The following is an 18,164-nucleotide window of genomic DNA, read 5'->3' as shown; positions in this document are numbered from 1 at the left end:
TATGCTTTTAGAAGACTGATAATACAGAATGAATTTTAAACACTGCAATGGTCAAAAAAACATTCCTGCATGGGCAGATAAAACTAGTAGGACGATTTTAAATCTCTTATTCCTAATGATACTACTGAAGCATGGACTTTCTACATGGGCATGTAGTGACAGGACAACGGAGAATGGCTTTAACCTGAGAGAGGAGAGATTTAGATTAGACATTAGGCAGAAATTCTTCCCTGTGAGGGTGGTGCCCAGAGAAGCTGTGGCTGCCCCATCCCTGGCAGTGTTCAAGGCCAGGGGCTTGGAGCAACTTGGTCTAATGGAAGGCGTCCCTGCCTGTGGCAGGGGGTTGGAACTGGATGAGCCTTAAGGTCCTTTCCAACCCAAACTATTCTGTGATTCTATGAACTTACGTGAAATGGCCATGTACTGTCTCTTCTTTTGCATCTTTCGGAAGACCAGTTATAAACAATGTGCACTTAACCTGCAGGAGAGATTGCAATTCCAATTTAAAGAAACCACAAGCATACAAAGGCGGCAGTGACACAGCACAAGTAGCTGTGTTGTAGAGGGGGAAAAAGGTAGGAAATCTTGATTTTGATGGGAGCTGCATCTATTCAAGACAGCACCAGGTCCACCTTCTACTCTGGCAATAGGGTACACCAAAATTTCACAAATCTCTCCTCAACCCCCTTCTCTGCATTTATTTTCACAATTAATTCACTCAGTGGAGCTTTGCTTTCAGTGAGTTTCTTCACAGTTACATCACATTCTAGCAAGCAGGAGGCATGTTAGCAATTTTGGGTTTTAGCATTATCCACTTGCAAACATGCTGTATGGTTTTTTTCCCACCCCAATAGAGAAACTTACTATGTTTTCTTCTTTATAGGTGACATACTTCATGTGATGTCTCATGAAGACAACAGTCAGAATCAGGTAAACAACAGCAAAAACCGTGTGCAGCCAAAGAAGATTATTACTGTTGGACAAAATGTTATGAATATGAGAATTAGGAAGAACTAATTGTCCAACTGATACAAGTAGCCATCAAAATGCTAAGCAGATCAGAGCCTCTCACTGAACACAAAAATAAAGTTAGTTACTGGTAGCCAGTCACTCCTATGCAGGTGCATTGGACAGTCGTTAGGGTTACTGGCTTTTTATTCTATGGATAACAGGCTTACAGAGAATTCTGTGACATGGACATTTTCAGGCAGCATTTGCCTTGTGCCTTGTCCTTCAGATGACCAATAGCCCACACCATGTCATTTGCCAAAATGTTTTCTATTGGCCTTATTATTTACTGTGCTGAGTGCACAACTGAACTCGAACACAATCCTCGCTCCAATTGATAACAGCCTAATGCAGGGATTAAATTCTGCTTCTCTGAGAGCTCCTTCCTCAGAGCTTACAGAAGTTCCGCTCTGCAAACACCTCTTCAATTTTGCAAGAGCATTAAGAATTACAAATAACCTAAAATACAGCAACCTGTTTTACAGATAAATAACCCAACCAAGCAAGAAGTCTCCACCAGTTACTAGGCTTCGTAATATGGTTAAAAAAGCCCCAAAGTGCATTGGCAGAAACTCTATCAGAAATAGGGTCATGGATGGATGTGACCAAGTGATAAAAGAGAAAAAATGTACAGCTTTGTACTTCAACTATTTTACAGACTGTTTTAAAACATATATAAGTAATTTTAATTGTGATCTCAAATGGGAGAGAGATGCAGACACATAAATCTAACGTATGGGAATTGAAATCATGGGTTACACATTCTAGTAAAGCTGTCAGCCTTATTTTCCTATTTTTCTTCTCAAGTATGGTTTCTTTTAATGTGGAAATTTCTGAAATTTCTAGATGTCCGGTCATTAGCCAAAAGAAACACGTGGTGTAACAAGTAAGAGCTGAGAAAGTAGGAGCCAAGTCTCTAGATTTCTTATCAGCACTGTAACTGCATAGCCTGAAGCAGAACATATCCCAGTTTCAGTTGATGAAGCGTGAATAAGTAAATTCTACCCCATAAGCCATCCTGCAAGTATCAATTCATGTGTTAGAGACTATGGCAGGAAACACACGTAAGCATAAAGGTACTCTGAAAGATTTACTTACCCAGTTTGCAAGTTTACTATAGTTGTTCTTCCAAAACTATAGGGATCTTTATCTAAGAAGGACAAAAATAAGCAGCATAATTAACTGGTGCAACATTCACATGCAAATTAGAAAGTCAGATTTTATTCTATTTTCTTAAAAATATTGATACGTTTCTTTTTAATGCTGAGCATATTCATTATTAAAAAGATGCAGAATCATAATCACTGTTGGTTTACTGTATTGCATTTTAAAGTTGGGAAAAAAAACCCAGGATTATACCACATTCGACCCATCAAGAGAAAGATTAGTTTATTTTAAAGGCCTGAACGCTAGATCTTTTCAGGCTCTCCCTTTCTCCCTCCAATCTCCATTCATGCCCATTAGCAACACTACTCAGGGACATGAACATATTTCCTTCACATTTTTATTCCACCTTAACTGATTTCTTATCTCAGGTTTTTAAATTGCATTAATTCAGTGTTGACAAAATGGTACTGATAACCTTACTAAGGTCAAGAAGGAAAAGGTTTATATGACATTGTTTCTCTAGGCTGTCAAGTATTTAAAGAAAACGATAATGTGAGTGGAAATTGAGTACATGTTCACAAAGGAAAAAGAGCTAAGTGTATCTGGAAAACTAAACACTCTTTTAGCACAGTCTGTTGAGCCACATTGCAAGTCATCACAACAGAAAGAAACTGCAAATGCACAAAATCAACATATGGTGGAAGGGGAGGAAGAAGGGGAGGAACACTAAAACTTCATCTTTGATTTTCAGCTGTATTTCCTATCATCATAAAAGTTAATGCAGGAAAAGAGAGGCTGTATTATCCTGCTTTAGAAGGCCAGACACGATCTGCCATTTGAATTAACAGAGAGCATCTACTGGTATCCAAAATACTACAACTTTTACAAATTGTAGTTAGAGAATGACAGTGCACACAAATTTATGTGTATTACAAAATCTATTTTGGTGTAAACGTACAGGCAGAAACTAAACCAGAAGAGAGAACTACACCCTATAAGTTCTTTGAGGGCAGTGGCATTTCCCTCTTTACAAATGACATAAGACAGCAACTAGGGCATGAGCCATGTTGCATTTGATTCTCTACAACTAGGCTGACAACACAGAGATGTAAAGCAAGGAAGGAGAAGTGACTGTGAAGTGATAAAGTGTTCTTTGAAAGAACGAAAAGAGAAATAAAATTCAAAGAAGAAAAAAAAAAACCAACCCAAAACCAAACCAACTCAGCAACGGTCTTTAAGAAGGCAGATCTCAATATAAACAGGAAATTGATAAGAAAGAGCTTATAAAAAGGAAGTCAGAGATGGCAGTTCCACAAAGAAAGAGTATTAAAGGCATAGGTACTAAATATTCCATTACAGATGAGGGCTAAGTCACAAAGCTCTTTAAAACACAGGTAGAAGTAAACCAAAACCAAGAACTAAGACACATTATAAAGAAAAATAGAAGAGAGTAAATTATAGAGACAAAGGTCAGCAAGATCAGTACAAAAAATAAGATGCAACTGTTGTGGTTGCAAGTAAGCACTCTGCTTGAGAACCCCTGGGAAAACCAAATGAATTAGTGCTTTTTCTTTGCATCACTGTTCACCAAGATGATTAATTATGAACAACTCTGCAAACATGATCTTGACAAGACAGTCAAAATAGGCAGATTCATACCAAAGCTGTCTTAATGGGCTTGTAAGAGCTCATTATAAAAAAAACGGAAGAATGTTTAAACAGAGTTAACATGTTTAACAAAGTTTAAATGTTTAACAGCATTCTGTCCACCAGTAGTCTCATTAGCAACCTGAATGGCAGACTAGAGGACACATAAACTGTATTTGTTGAGTGTGAGTTTATAATGCAAAGAGGTGTCACATTTGAAGACATAACCACGATTAGATAGCAAGAAACAGGAAATAAATCTTTGTCTCATCAGCACTGACTTAGTCTCAGCAAGAAAATTTATCCAGTTTTGGGCTGCAAACCAAGACAGAAAGGAGCAATGGGACACAGCCTAGCTAGATCTAAAAAATTTCATAGGATGGATGATTGTTTCATTGATCTTACGAGCAGCCAAATGGAAAATATTTCTCATTAATGACCAAATTAACTGGTCTGATTTATCAAGAAGATGATGAATTCATGATCCTTAAGCAGTTTAAAGGACATTCAAAGAAGAAATGAATAAGCTATTCTCCCCAGTGACAGGTCAAAAAATAATGATCTTAAATTGCAGCAAGAGATTCAGACTGGACACCAGAAAAAGATTTCTCAGCTGGGAAGTCAGTTTCCATTGGCAATCACCACCAATAAAAATCCTAAGGAGTGCCTAGATAAACACCAGTTAAGAGGGCACAGGTAAAGTTAATCCTGACTTGAGCCTTCTAGGTCTAGTTGTCCATGTCTGCATGTGGTTTGCCATCTAAAAGCTTTTACAATTGTATAAACCACAAAATTCTTTTCAGAATACAAAATAAAACTTCTTACCAAGTAGATCACCCGACAGGTTGACAGGTAGTATGACACACACAGACAAAATGCTGACAGCAATCAACAAACAGATGATGTGCCGCTGGAAGGCAAGGTAATGTATGGCATCTTCACCACATCTCTCATGGATCTCATCATCACTGCATCACAGACAGAAAAGCACATGATCAGTCTACTTGGTATCTTTAAGGTTCTAGGGGATAGTTTCTGAACATATAGTGCTTTCTTAGTCTACCCAGTGACATCTCCATCAATCCCTATCAGTTTTCAACATGGTTGTGTTCTTTCACGTAGAAATTTAACTTCCAAAAGTGTTTTTTTCCTTGTGCAGTATCACTACCCAAAAATTAACATGAGGGAATTTAAGATGGAAACAAGTAATCTGAAAAGCAAATATAAATCCAAGGTCTTTTTTATCAGCCTGAAAGAGGACAAAGTCATTTGTGGTGAACTCTTGCTTTATGACAGTCACAAGGTTGAACATCTAGCTCTCAAAATTTAAGATCACACTGCGATGGGTGTTCATTTGTCTCCATAAAGGCTCCCCATGAGGAAAATTACTATACAATCACCTTACTCTTATAACACCCAATTAACAGAAGATATGAATAGGCTTCAGAAAGAACTCTCATCATCTACCCTTTTTCAGCAGGACAGATCATTAAAGTAGGAATTCTCGGAAAAGGAAGGAACTGAACTAGCAAAAATGGAGAAAGACAGCCTCAATCTCCACTCCTTGTTCCAATGTACCCAAGCTGGAAATTGATTTTTTAAAATCATGATTTACTAAACCCTAAGAGACATAAAGAAAGAACATTACATGCCTAATGCTCAGTTTCTGGGAAAAAATGGGATGGGTTTTTCCTCGTCAGTCACTTCCAGCCTCAACCAAACCACCAATTCTCCACAGAAACCCTTGCAGGGAAACCCCACTTGCTGCCTGAGGCCCTGCAAGCTTCAAACAGGGGAACACCCACACAGTACTCTTTGAAGAGTGAAAGCCTAGAGCCTAGTTATCAGCTCAAAATCCATATAAATGCCATAGATTCACACACTGTCACAAGATCAGGAAGTTCTTAGGCTGTCAGGAGGACGACTGCATTCTGAAGAAGTATTCCCATTAGCTGTGTTTTTATATTCTTTTTGCTAGTCCACCAGAGGCACCTGTATCACTGTTTGCATTAAATCCTATCTACTCAAAAAAAACCCACCCCAAACCATTTTCGAACTCAACCCCCCTTTTTTAATTAAAAAGAGCAAAGCACAGCACAGCTCACTATTTCTGTTTCATATACTTACCGCATCCGAAAAGCAGCTGTCATCCAAGAACAAAACCCCTATAAATCAAGACGGAAGTTTTTAGGAACTAACATACAAAAAACATAGTCTCTAATCTATACAATTAAGAGAAGTGTTTCCATTAAGTCAACCTCTTAGCTAAAAACCTGGCAGTCAGTTGCTCCAAAGTCATCATTTAGAAACATATAGAAAAAATACCTAATAGCCTACGTATTTTTCACAGGGTACTTCATATGTGTGTTTTCAGAGAGTATTTAAGGGTTGTTGTTTTGTTTCTTGTTCTTTTTCTCATTACCTACATGTTTATCACTTGGGCTTCTTAAATTTATACAAGCATGCCCGAATCCTAGTGAATGGAAGTCAAGATGAGGCTTCTAAGGATTTATTTTTAATGGATTGTTTTAGAGCAGGGAAGGTGATTATCTTTTCCAAAACCATTTCCAGATACTCTCCAATTTTAAGGATAAACTCCATGAGAGTCTAATACAAGTTAATGAGTTAAAAAGCAGTTAGAAACAATGCTGTGATGACATTAGCAGAAAGGCTTCGCATATACGTTTACAAAACCTCCTCTGAAACTGTACAGCAGAGACCACAACTCACTGAATGTTGCAGTACAGTTCCAAGAACACCCAAAACCTTCTCTCTCAAAAGACCTCTTCTTTCAAGCTAATAGGAGCCAAGTAAAGAGACATTTTTATTCAACAGCTTCAGTGACAAAGTTGCTTTAGGGTTTTTCAAAAGATGAAGAAAACTATACAAACAGCAGAGCAACCCTGATCAAACACCAGTGTGCTTTTGATGCTCACGCAGTTATTTAGTTGCAAAGCTAGATATTAAGTCGATGCATATATAAAAGGTTAAAACAGGCTGCCACAATTGCACAACACTTGCATGGTTCACTCTGAAGCTGCAACACACAATGACAGAGGTACATGAACTCAAAGACTCCAGAGAGACCAAGGAGGGAACCAATTAAAAGTCTGGCCACAAAACTATCTTCCACTCCAAACCAGCCTTAATATTAAGAGTATATAGCACTATTACTGGCCTGACATTTGCAATCCAGTTTCCTCAATGTTGTGAGGAAAACAATGTGTTATAAAGACCAGCTGGGTATTATTTGCAATAATACAACTTTTTGAGCTGTTAAGTATAAAATATTTACTAGACACCCTTTGAAATAATAATTATTATTATAATAATAATAATAAAGATACTTAAAAACAATGACGTAAGATACCGGTTTATGATATAGGGATAGTCAGGAAACAGAAATAAATTACATATGGTCCTGTAAAAACACAGTAAACAATGCATTACTTTTTTTTTGCATATAGATGGCCTTCCAGTTTAATGACTGGTTCATTGGGCTAGGTGGAATGGCAAATTACAAGAGATACCATTAAACAGCTTATATTTGAAAAAACATTTCAAAATTCTACAATACTTACCTTATCATATTCAAGATCTTCAGGTACTGATGAAGATGTTGACAATCTGTTGTATCTTGATTCACTACAATACATTAAATGCTGCTTTTAACCATCTTTAATAACAGATGATGGAATTCCATAGAATTATTTCAACTTTAACAATTCTGAAGTAACTACAAAAACACTTTCACTGTATTTCACAGCTGTGGTTTTCACCTTGCAGCATATGCTTAATTACAGAAATGTGTGCTATGTCTGATCTTGAAAAGGGAGGATGTGAGCTCCTGATATGAGAGCATATAATTGAACTGGAAAGAAAATAATGTTTTATTGGGCTATTAAAACCACAGTAAGATAGAAGAACGTAACACAGGTTTGGAAGCCTGGCAAGGATCAGATTTGCAAGCTAGCTTCCTGTTCAGATATTCCTCATTACAACACATCACCTCTTTTCCCTCCACCTTTCTTCCTTCATCTTATAGCCACCACTCAGAACTTCTCCACACAATTAAATCTCTTACCTGCCAAGCCACCTCCTCACACAAACCAAGTCCTGCAGCAAGGCTAGACTCTGTAGCCCTCAAAAACAGCAGAGTACCTGTTTTCAGTTGTTGCTAACCAGAAATGTGGCAATGGTGATATGCTCATAATTACAGGACAATACATGTTAAAATGGAGTGTATTCATAGGTGTATCTGTGATAATTTTGACCTAGTGGCTCAAATCACAGTCCAGCAGAGACAGTAACATAGGCTCTTGGATGCCTGACTGCTCAAGGATCTGTTTGTCCCATGCAGGCCTTTACAGACCACATGGAAGCCCATACCAGATCATCTTCATTCCTGCTGACTGAGCTACCTGGATTGAAGCCATCTCAGTTATTGCCATTCCTTTTTAGTCCCCACCATCTTTATTTCACAACTGTAATGGACTACACCTAAAACCACATTCTGAGTTTTTTCCCGATGTTTAGTTGTGAATTTACAACTTAGCTACACCACTAATACCAGGAAGAGGCTTGCTGTTAAAGTTCACCCACTTCATAAACAGACAGCTAGCTTTTAAACACCCTAAGACATCATCCTGCAAAAATAACATTTAAAAATAAATAATCAAAAGCTTATTTACAGTATTACTGAAAATCAGCAAAGAATTCCAGAAACCTGCAAGCATATATTTCTGTATTTTAAAACTCTTCAGAAATTTTATAGCACAGGCTACATAGGGAGCTCTGGGAAGATATTGGGCTTGAGCCAAGATAAACAAAATAGTCAATATCCTTCTATCACAGAAACACCATTAAAACATCAACATGTGGGTATGTGACATGTTAGCAGACAAGCAGCCTATTTTCTTACCTCCACTTCCTCAACCCACAACTGTAAAATGAAATTTATGATGATGCCAAACACACAACTCTATTACTGAAACCACAAAGAGTAACTTTGAGTGGGGCCTATTTCACACAAATCAGCACAAGGACATTTCTAACAATTATGTGCATGTGGTTCCAGCCATATCTGATACAAACGCACTTCATTTAAACCATATTTACTGTACTTACTTCTACATTCCCCAGTTTCAACAAATCAGTCTGATTGCCTATCTTTTTTACCTTTCAGCTTCTGACACCAGAGCAACACGACCGTAGTCCCAGAATCTCTTTCTTATAACAGAAAACAGTAATATTAAAACCTAGAAAAGAAAAATAAAAATCTTTGAATATCAATTTTTCCACTTCATAATAATTGTTTTTAGGTGTGTAGGAACTGTCAAAAAATGCTGTCCTGGCTCCTAAACCAACTGTCATATGCTAACCAACCCAATGGTGGCCGTGCTACAAAGAACACTGGGACCAAAGGACAAGAACACCCACCTTCCCCTTTTAAATTATAGAGGAGAACTGCATGGAAAAGTACTTCTGAACTGCAAATGTATGAAGGTTGGTGATAGGAAAAGAAGCAAGCAGTACTTGAGAGGAAGTCAGAACTTTCATAAATACACCTTCACACATTCAAAACTTAATGACCAGAACTATGATGCAAGACAGCGATGTAAACAGGCTGCAGGGGCTTCAGCTACTTTCTCAAGTATGTGACTTATTTTTATCCCTAAAAAAGTAATGTATTATTGCAACTCATAAACCCCAGAAACTTGTATTTGATCTCTGCAATGTATTTTTTTACCTTCCCCCTGTATTTTTATTTTTTAAAAGATGACAAGAACACAAGAAGAAATAAACCAAACACAGTATTTCACAGATGCATTTCTTTCTTTAAAAATAAGTTGCTTTGTACACTGAAGCAATGAAACAGAAGTAACAAGGCCTGTTTTCTATGCATATGCAGCATACACCCTCACCTTCCAGCCCCTCCTACATCCCATACCTGTTTGGCTAGAAAGTGGTGTAACTTACCTGGATCTATGCAAACATCGACTAGCTAGCTGGGATATGCGTCAAGATTACACAGCTAATTTCCACATTTCACAATAAATATAATCTTCGTATAAAAGCCTTCCCCCCAACAAGGATTATTAATTTAAATCTTCCTTCTTCAACTTCCCATTAAGCTTAATATAAGCAGGAAAGTCTCTTTGACAACTTTGGCTGAAATTGCGTAACATGTTTTATGGTTATTAGGAGGAACTGACATGCAAAAATGGGAAGAGAATGTAATATATAAACCTCACTTCCTTAGGAAACCAGCCTAGAAATAATATTCAGAAACCCATCTACTGACAGTTACTGAGGGGATCTGCAGTAAACATGTCATGAAAACAGGAATACAGGAGTTGCTCAATAAATTGCAGTATTTGGCACTTGAAGAAGAGAGAAGCCTTCTACACTGCATCTAACTACATAATGCTGTTTGATAGGAGAGTTCAACAGCAAGGAACTCAAAAGCAGAGACTCAGTATCTTAAAAATGAACCACAGCTTAAAAATTAAAGTTCTCCCAAACACTCCAACTAAATCTTACTAAATGCTGTGCCATCAGTCATACAGAGCAGTAAATACTGTACATCCTCCAAAAATGGATTTATGGTAGCATGCTGAATACATCAGATAAGTAACACTTAATGCTACTCCATGACTGTTAAGAACATACTCTACATTCCCACAGAACTACCAGCTCTGATCTTAAACAGGTAGGTTTTTGTTTCTCCACAGAGGTTTTCTAGAACTCAGGAACTATGTCATCCCTTCAGTCTCATTTTACTACCACAAACCTCACTTATCAGGCTAATTTGGAGGTCTACAGCTTTTTCATGTGGCTTAAGACCACGTAGATCACAGAAATAACTAAGTTTTTTTGGAGTCTCAGGCCTGTCCTGGAGCCTCCAGAGCAGCAACTAATCCTCCTTTTGTCAGAACTGAGCTGATCAGAACATTATTTCCTTAACAGCTTCATAAAATCTAATGTTTAAGAAGTTCGTGAAATGACCAATTTTCCATATAGTATTCCCTTTGGAAAACCAATCAAGTTATTAATGATGTTCCCTTCCTGAAAAGGTACCTACTACTTAAACCCAGAGTAAGGAAAAAATGTTGCTGCAGTTAAGACAAAACATAGGACTTTGAGCTACCACTATAAAGCTTACCATGAATCCACATACAGGCCCTCTCTCTCATCTACATATCCAACATTCAGTGACACAGTCATCTCACGTATATGGGATCCTGTATCAATGCTTGTTAAAGTGTTTTGAGGTTCCCAGGATGGCCTTAGCACATTTCTTATGTTGAAGATGCTCAGAAACAAATTTCCTGATAAATAAGAGATTTTTGAAGAACTTCACTTCTGAGAAGGCCAGAGATATTTTCAATACAAGAAACAGAAACTGGACTTACAAAAAAGAAGGTTACATCAAGCAGCAGGACAGTTGGGATTCCACCAAAAGTTACACCTTGGAGCACTGTGCTGCCCTGGGCAGTGCTATAGCAGTATGTCTCATTTGTTGAGTTGAAAGGTAGACTTCTATTCCAGAAGTAGACTAGATGAGAATGTCCAAAACCCAGAAAAAAGAAAGGGTTCATTTTGTGTTTCCTTTAAAAAAAACAGAAAAGAGAAACAACCATGTGAAAAGCCTGCCTGGTATTTGTGATATATACTAATATTGCAAGTATAAAAAAAGCAGAAAGATTCAACCTGAAAACTACTTTGGAAAAGAAGTTATATTTGACAAACTTTCCCCTTCACCTGTAAACTATTTCACAATAACTGACAGCCTCAGTTACTAGCAGGGCCCAGTGAGAGTTCCAGGCATCCAACCAACCATGTTCTGTACACACGCCTGAGGAAGACGATTAAAGACCTACACAAACCAAACTTCTCTGTCTTGTAAGCTCTAATATCAAACTACTTAGCCCTGCTTGGGTTCTGATTTTAAGAGTAACATGGGGCATCAGATATCCCAATAGTGGCAGTTGAAGATTTTGCTCCTAGTTGATGAGCATGTGTTGAATATACCAGCTTGTGAACTTTGTATTAAAAAATGTCAAGACCTTGAGATTATTAACTAATTTCCCACTAATTCCACAGAAAAGAACTACTACACATTCATCTCTGCTGTTAGGATACTGTGTGATTTTCCTTTGTTAATAGTATTTAACTGAAAGAACAGCACAGTGCACCACGAACACAAAAGAACAAAGAATACTTCTAAGAGAACAGCCATCTACCTCATTTTAGTCAACTGACCTGCTCAGATAACGTGGTAACATAAAAGAATGAACAAGATTTGGCTGCTGATACAAATGTCTTTTTATTAGTGCAGGCAACTGCTCACTTATTTTGGGGCTTTCCACTTCAAGCATTTCTTTTCTTGTATCTTACTAACCTGATGGCTCCAATGTAGTCTGGACCAAAGCATGTTTCATGCATAGCACCCTTCTGACTGACAAATTCATGAAGAAATCATACTCAAAAAAACTATCCTTTGAATGCAAATAAGGCACTCATCACGCAGGTCCAGGGACACTGCTTTTGGGATACCATGCCTCTGTAAAGAGGAATGCACGTGTCTGATGACAGCACTATTCTGGATGCTGAAAACAAAACCAAACCGAGATTATTTATAACTGCAAGTTCTCCCTTTAAACAGCAGGAAATCAGCATGGAGAATACTCCTTCCAAACCAGCTTTTACTAAACACTGGACTGTGTGACATGGTGGGAAAGAAATCCTGTCCCAACTGACACGTTTCATCACAGGGAAACATATAAACAAACCAATGTGTGCCGGGAATCTATACTTGCTTTCTAAGGATGCAAATTGAGTGCTGACAAAAGAGAAGGCACTATTGAACATAGGTCTGAAACCTTCACCACAACTGCACAGACAGCACATTAAGTTTCACGTAACACACGTATCTTATCAGACACAGTTTCCAGTTCGTAAAAGCTATTATTTTTAAGTAAGCCGGCTGTCAGCAAGATAAAGAGAACGGCAAGACCTGCCACGGGTGGATTTGTGCTGCAGCAACCCAGTAAGAGGCACTTGGCCACCTTTCGAGGCAAGGCGAGCACCGCTGCGGGCTCCATAAACGAGAAACCACCTTTTTTCTCCAGGCTGGGACCCTGACAGTGTCTGCGGCCCGGGGAGGGTGCGAAATTGGGGTGTCAAGGCCCGTTTCCCGGGCGGCACACGGAAAACCCGCAGCGACCCAACCCCTCAGCTCCTTGCTCGTCTCAGGCCAACGAGCATGGGGTAGCAGCCCCCGCCCCACAGGGAGGGGACGCCGCCAGGGCCGCCCGCTCCCCGCCCCGAGCCCGCCGAGGGTCCCCTGCGGGCACTGACGAAGGAAGGGGGAGGCGACCCAGGGAAAAGGCCGGTTCCCTCAGGAGGGCCGGGCGGAGAGGAGTGCGCAGCTCGGCCGCACTGGCCGCCCGTCAGGGCTCACCTCAGCCCTATCCCTTACCCGCAGCCACCTCACGTAGCCTCTGTCCGGCCGGTGCCCGCACAGCGCAGCTGACAAGGGCTGCCACCGGCAGCGCTGCTCCCGCCCTCCCTTACCTGCACCGCGGAAGCCGCAGCCTCTCCGTTCCCTTTCCCTCCCGTCTCGTCACCACACGGGGCGCAACACCAGAACACCCGTCCCAACCCCGAAGTTACGAGCTTCAGCAACAAGTCCCGGGAGCCGCGCATGCGTGGCGGGTCGGGGCGGCGGCCATTGTTCGCCCGCCTCCTGTCTTCCTTCACGGCCCACAGGCAGCTGTATTCGTAGGGCGGCATGGTTGTTCTTCTCTAGTCTTCTTTTCCAGACTCTGGAGTGTTCTCCTCAGGGAAGGGATCACGTAGTAAAATAACCGGGGGCGAGTTGGTGTCGTTTTTCGTGTTCCATTTCATCTATCACCAACATTGTATGGCAGCGGGCAGATGAGATCCCCCGACTTCAGTCAGCAGTTTCGTTTCAGACACCCGGAGCGGTGGTGAGAGCTGGGTTTATTCCCCATACCACAAGCAAGAGCTTCAGGCTAGAGGCCTGTGTATGCCAAAGAACCTGCCTTTGAAGCATAGAATCACAGACTGGTTTGAGTTGGAAGGGACCTTAAGATCATCTAGTTCCCAGCTCCTGCCATGAACAGCTTGAGCCAAGCATTCTCTTCATGAAACAACGTTGAAATTGCATCTACAATAGTTTACAACAGTTATTTCCGATGTTCATGGCTAAGAAAAAAAAACCTAGACCCAAACAGAGCTTTTTATAGAAAAATAAGAAAGAAAGAAAGAAAGAAAGAAGATAGGTGAGATTTCAAGAGAGACTTCACAGTTCCCAATCTGGTGAAGTGGACAAGCGTGCAGGTACAAATGGAGCAGCCCATACACTAAGGTAACTCTGAAAGAGATTAAGTTATAATAGTAACATGACTGTTCCACAATATATTTGAAGCCTTTTGTCTCCACACACCTATACTGAGAAATAGCATTCCAATGTTGTAAATTGGAAAAAACAAAACCCAGGGAGTTTTAACTTAATGTGCCCGTGACAGATCGGGGATGAAATTCCCACAGGATGCTGGGAATCGAGGCATCTCTGCCAGCAGAGATGAAGAAGTCAGGCCACACTTGGAATGCTGGATGCTTAAGAACTGAGCATCCCAGCTGCCAATAAGCCAGTATCTCCTCCAGTTGACAGTCCTGCCCGTGCCTCTCCACTTTCAACTCTCTATGTTCCTGTCTATTCAAACTATATTACTTAGGGCCCTGAATGCATACGTGCTGTTCTGATCCCTGCCATTTTATTAATCCACAATTGTTTCGCTCTGTCAAATTCTTGTTTCACTTTTCAGGTATGGCTGTTCAATGGAGAGCAGCATTTGGCTGTACGTGTTATCTGCCTTCCCTCAGTCCGTCCACAGAAGAGGAAGAGTACTATTTACCTGCAGTAACTGAGAGACATTTTAAGGTGGCATGGTTTAGTGTGAGGTGTCCCTGCCCATGGCGGGGGGGTTGGAACTAGATGATCTTAAGGTCCTTTCCAACCCTAACTATTCTATGATTCTGTGATATAATTCTGTAATTTATCTAGCAGCTGCATTGTAGATAACCTGTGATTTTACACTGTTAGTTAGAAAATGCCATGAAAGTTCCAGCTCGAAGCAGAGTGGTTCAGATTCACTGCTGGAATAAAGAAATTCCACTGTTGTTGGATGATGTTAATTTTTTTAGCTTTAAAATGCACTCTGTGCTTAGGGATGTGTTGGTGCTAAAGTTGTTTGTCATGAGTGTAGTAATTACTCCACCTTGGCTTTTCTGGAGTAACTCTTCATGTGGACAGTGTATTTTAAAACAGAAATTCAAAGTGGATTAGTTATAATTGCTTTCTTTTAAATAAAGTTTTACCGAGGTAGCTGCAGCAGAGTAGACCTACTACATAGGTGAAGCCTCGGTGTATGCTCGCAGCTCTTACATTGCTAAGACCAAAATCCTTTGGGTTCATTTTCTCACCGATTTCCTTTGCTGTTTGTACTTTTGATTCTTGCCTTATTTTTCAAAATTAAGAAGGCCTTGCTCTGGCTAGATTATCTTCCTTTGTAGTATAAAATGGGTGATATTCAGTGATCTTGCCATTATAGTCTTGATGTTCTGCATTCTGAAGACTTTTGCCTGGCTACAAAATCATTTTCCCCTCTTTCTCACAAGAGTAACATCAGGCTTTTGTCATTTGGGCTTTTTTTTCTTCCTCTGTCTAGACAGGCTCTTTAGCTAAGTGGTGTGATTTTGTTTATCTCTAATTTCAACAGCAGAGTCACATTTCCCTCTTCCCTACCTCTTGTAAATAGGGTTTTGTTTACCACTGTCTGTTCTTTTGGTGACAAAAGCCACATACTGTCATTAGTTAGCAAACGTTTCATTATGTTGCTCGAGCAGATGGAAATCCAGCCTCAGCACCTGGGGAGCAGGCCAACAATTTCAAATTCTTCCATCTTTCTTGTATTTTGCATGTTCCGTATTCACTTCAACAGCTCTTTAGCACCAAGCTGAACAAGTGTGCTGGGTGTTTACACTTACATGCGTGACTCTTCCCTTGCTTTATTAAATGACCTTATGTCTAAAGACACTCTGTCACTTTAGTTTGATTTATCACAGCAGGATTTTCCTTGATGGGTGAACTCCCAACAGGACATCAATAGTCTGTGGACGTGAGTAGCAGGTGGCCTGATTCTTTACCATGCGTGGCAACTCTCACTGTGGTTTCTTCTCTCTGAAGAAACTCCTCAGCCCAAATTGCTGCTCCTTACTTATCTGCCTATTCAAATATATCTTAATGGGTTTAATTCAGGCTTCTAGCCTGGCAGCCCTTTGCTAGCTTTTTCTCCTTCATCTAGCAATCTGTTTACAAGCCTTGATATACCAAAGGATTTGGTGTGGGCATTAAGGAGTCTTCCTTTGAAAGGCCTGAGCATTAACATATGTCTAATAAAAACAAACCAATAATAAAATCTAGACAGATATACAGATTTAAATGAACTATAATCATAATACAAATCAGCAAGTAGCAGTGTTGATTTAAATTAACAATTTACACTTGATTTCTCGCTATACTTATTATTTTTATAGTGCTGCTTCACATTCATAGATAACATGTTGATATTCAAGGTAGAAATAGCCTTGCATTGAAGTTGGAATGTATTTCTAGTAAGAGAATTCATTATTTTACAAAATATTTAACTGACTATAGCTATCAATATATGATAGAAATTTGTCTTGCTTTTCTTTTACATTTTGTGTCAGATAGGAAATGGTGATTGGGGTGCTGGTATTGATGCTTGAGCATGATTGATTTTTCTCACGAGCTTTGTCAAGGTAACAACTGGAGTTTTGTTAAAATGCACAAGTAACTGCAATCAGAAATAGTACTGAAAAATGCAGGAGAAAAAAAAAAGCTTATTTCAACATATTTTGCATTTAAGTTTGATTTATGAAATGGTGAATTATTGTCCCTACTTTGTGCACCGAGTTCATTGGTTTTGGTCGTCCTGGTTGTATCTAAAGAGGCATCCCAGTGAGTACTTCTGTACAACACTGCAGCTATGAACACTGCCAAACCTTGCCATAGGCTAAGCCAGGCCTGTGCCTTACCACGGGACAAGGTGTGAGGTTTTATGCCTCTGTTTTGTGACTGTGGAGCATCTCTTGCTGATTTTTAGGTTTATTACTAGCTTGTCGAAATGCAGCCACTGTTGATGTGACACACTTTGGCGCAAAAGTAGGACAAGGTGATGTGAAACATGAATGACTTCATGATTTTCTGAATATACCTATTATCTTAATGCCTATCCATGCGTTAACTGTGTGTGTATAGAAGCTGAAGGGAGTTAATGTATGGGTGGCATAGCACTAACTGTAATTAAGGCAGCTCCCTGAGAGACAGAGAGATGGAGAAACCATCTGTGACAATGTGGTCTCTCCCCGTGGAGAGCACAGCACCTGGCTGCATGACCCATTGGATTTAGGTGAATCAGGGAACAGGTGTATTTGTCACCAGTGTAAAATACAAACCACTTACAGCTTGCTCTTGGCTACAACAGATGTTTTAGTGAAGAACTCTGGTGTCCTGTAGAGCCTCTGTGCTCCACGGCTGTCTCAACCATAAGTAGTAGCTCTCGTTGTACCAGTATCAGGGTGAAAGCAAACCTGGACAGACATTAAGAACATCCTGCCTTGAGTTCTGCTTTCTTTGGAGCAGAAAGCTGGGTGATTGCTTGTGCAGGAGCCACAAAACGCCCCGGGAGATCTTGCAGTCTAAGCCATTGGAGGGTGAAGTCAGCAGGGTTTGCTGGAAGCTTGAATTGAAAGTAAATATTTGTTAACCAACCTCTCAAATCCTGGTTTTGATTAGAAAAGATTGGAAAAGGGAAAATAGGGTTTAGGTTTTTTTTCAAATACTACTCACTCTGAGCAAACTAGTTATTAAATTGATTGGTCTGCTTTATCCACTCTCTGTCTGCAAAGAGTCCAGTGAGATTCCCAGCTTTTAGACTTAAGAACTGGGTTTCAAGGCTTTGGTGATGGCTCTTCCTGGTTCACTGGCTTGACTTTCCTTCAGATATCAGCATCAGACACATTACTTGAACCTTTATAAATGTAATTCACAATACTTTTAAAGTGTCAAAAGCTTAAGCCTTGATATAGATTTGTAGAATGGTTTGGGTTGGAAAGGACCTTAAGATCATCTAGTTCCAACTCTCTGCCGTGGGCAGGGACACCTCACACTAGACCGTGTCACCCAAGGCTCTGTGCAACCTGGCCTTGAACACTGCCAGAGGTGGAGCATTCACCACTTCCCTGGGCAACCTGTTCCAGTGCCTCACCACCCTCACAGTAAAGAGCTT

The 18,164-nt window shown here is 40.0% G+C and overlaps 1 protein-coding gene across 5 annotated transcripts in view; it reads right to left on the bottom strand.

The window, feature by feature from the left end:
- TMEM63A (transmembrane protein 63A) overlaps positions 1-11,363 on the bottom strand; it is a gene marked incomplete at its 5' end in the record, with an annotated part of 41,138 nt that extends 29,775 nt beyond the window's left edge. For all 5 annotated transcript variants that reach the window (XR_013956711.1, XR_013956712.1, XR_013956713.1 and 2 more), the window contains 8 exons: positions 408-478; positions 865-973; positions 2,107-2,158; positions 4,588-4,730; positions 5,890-5,927; positions 7,344-7,407; positions 8,941-9,020; positions 11,178-11,363. Coding sequence is in view for 2 of the 5 variants with exons in the window: in XM_080616709.1 (XP_080472835.1) it covers positions 408-478; positions 865-973; positions 2,107-2,158; positions 4,588-4,730; positions 5,890-5,927; positions 7,344-7,407; positions 8,941-9,020; positions 11,178-11,363 (743 nt within the window). The remainder of the gene's footprint in view (positions 1-407; positions 479-864; positions 974-2,106; positions 2,159-4,587; positions 4,731-5,889; positions 5,928-7,343; positions 7,408-8,940; positions 9,021-11,177) is intronic.
- Positions 11,364-18,164: the final 6,801 nt, after the last annotated feature.

Source organism: Psittacula echo (assembly GCF_963264785.1).
Source record: "Psittacula echo genome assembly, chromosome: 4".
In the NCBI taxonomy this organism is placed as follows: domain Eukaryota; kingdom Metazoa; phylum Chordata; class Aves; order Psittaciformes; family Psittacidae; genus Psittacula; species Psittacula echo.
This window is presented reverse-complemented; position numbering and strand designations above follow the sequence as displayed.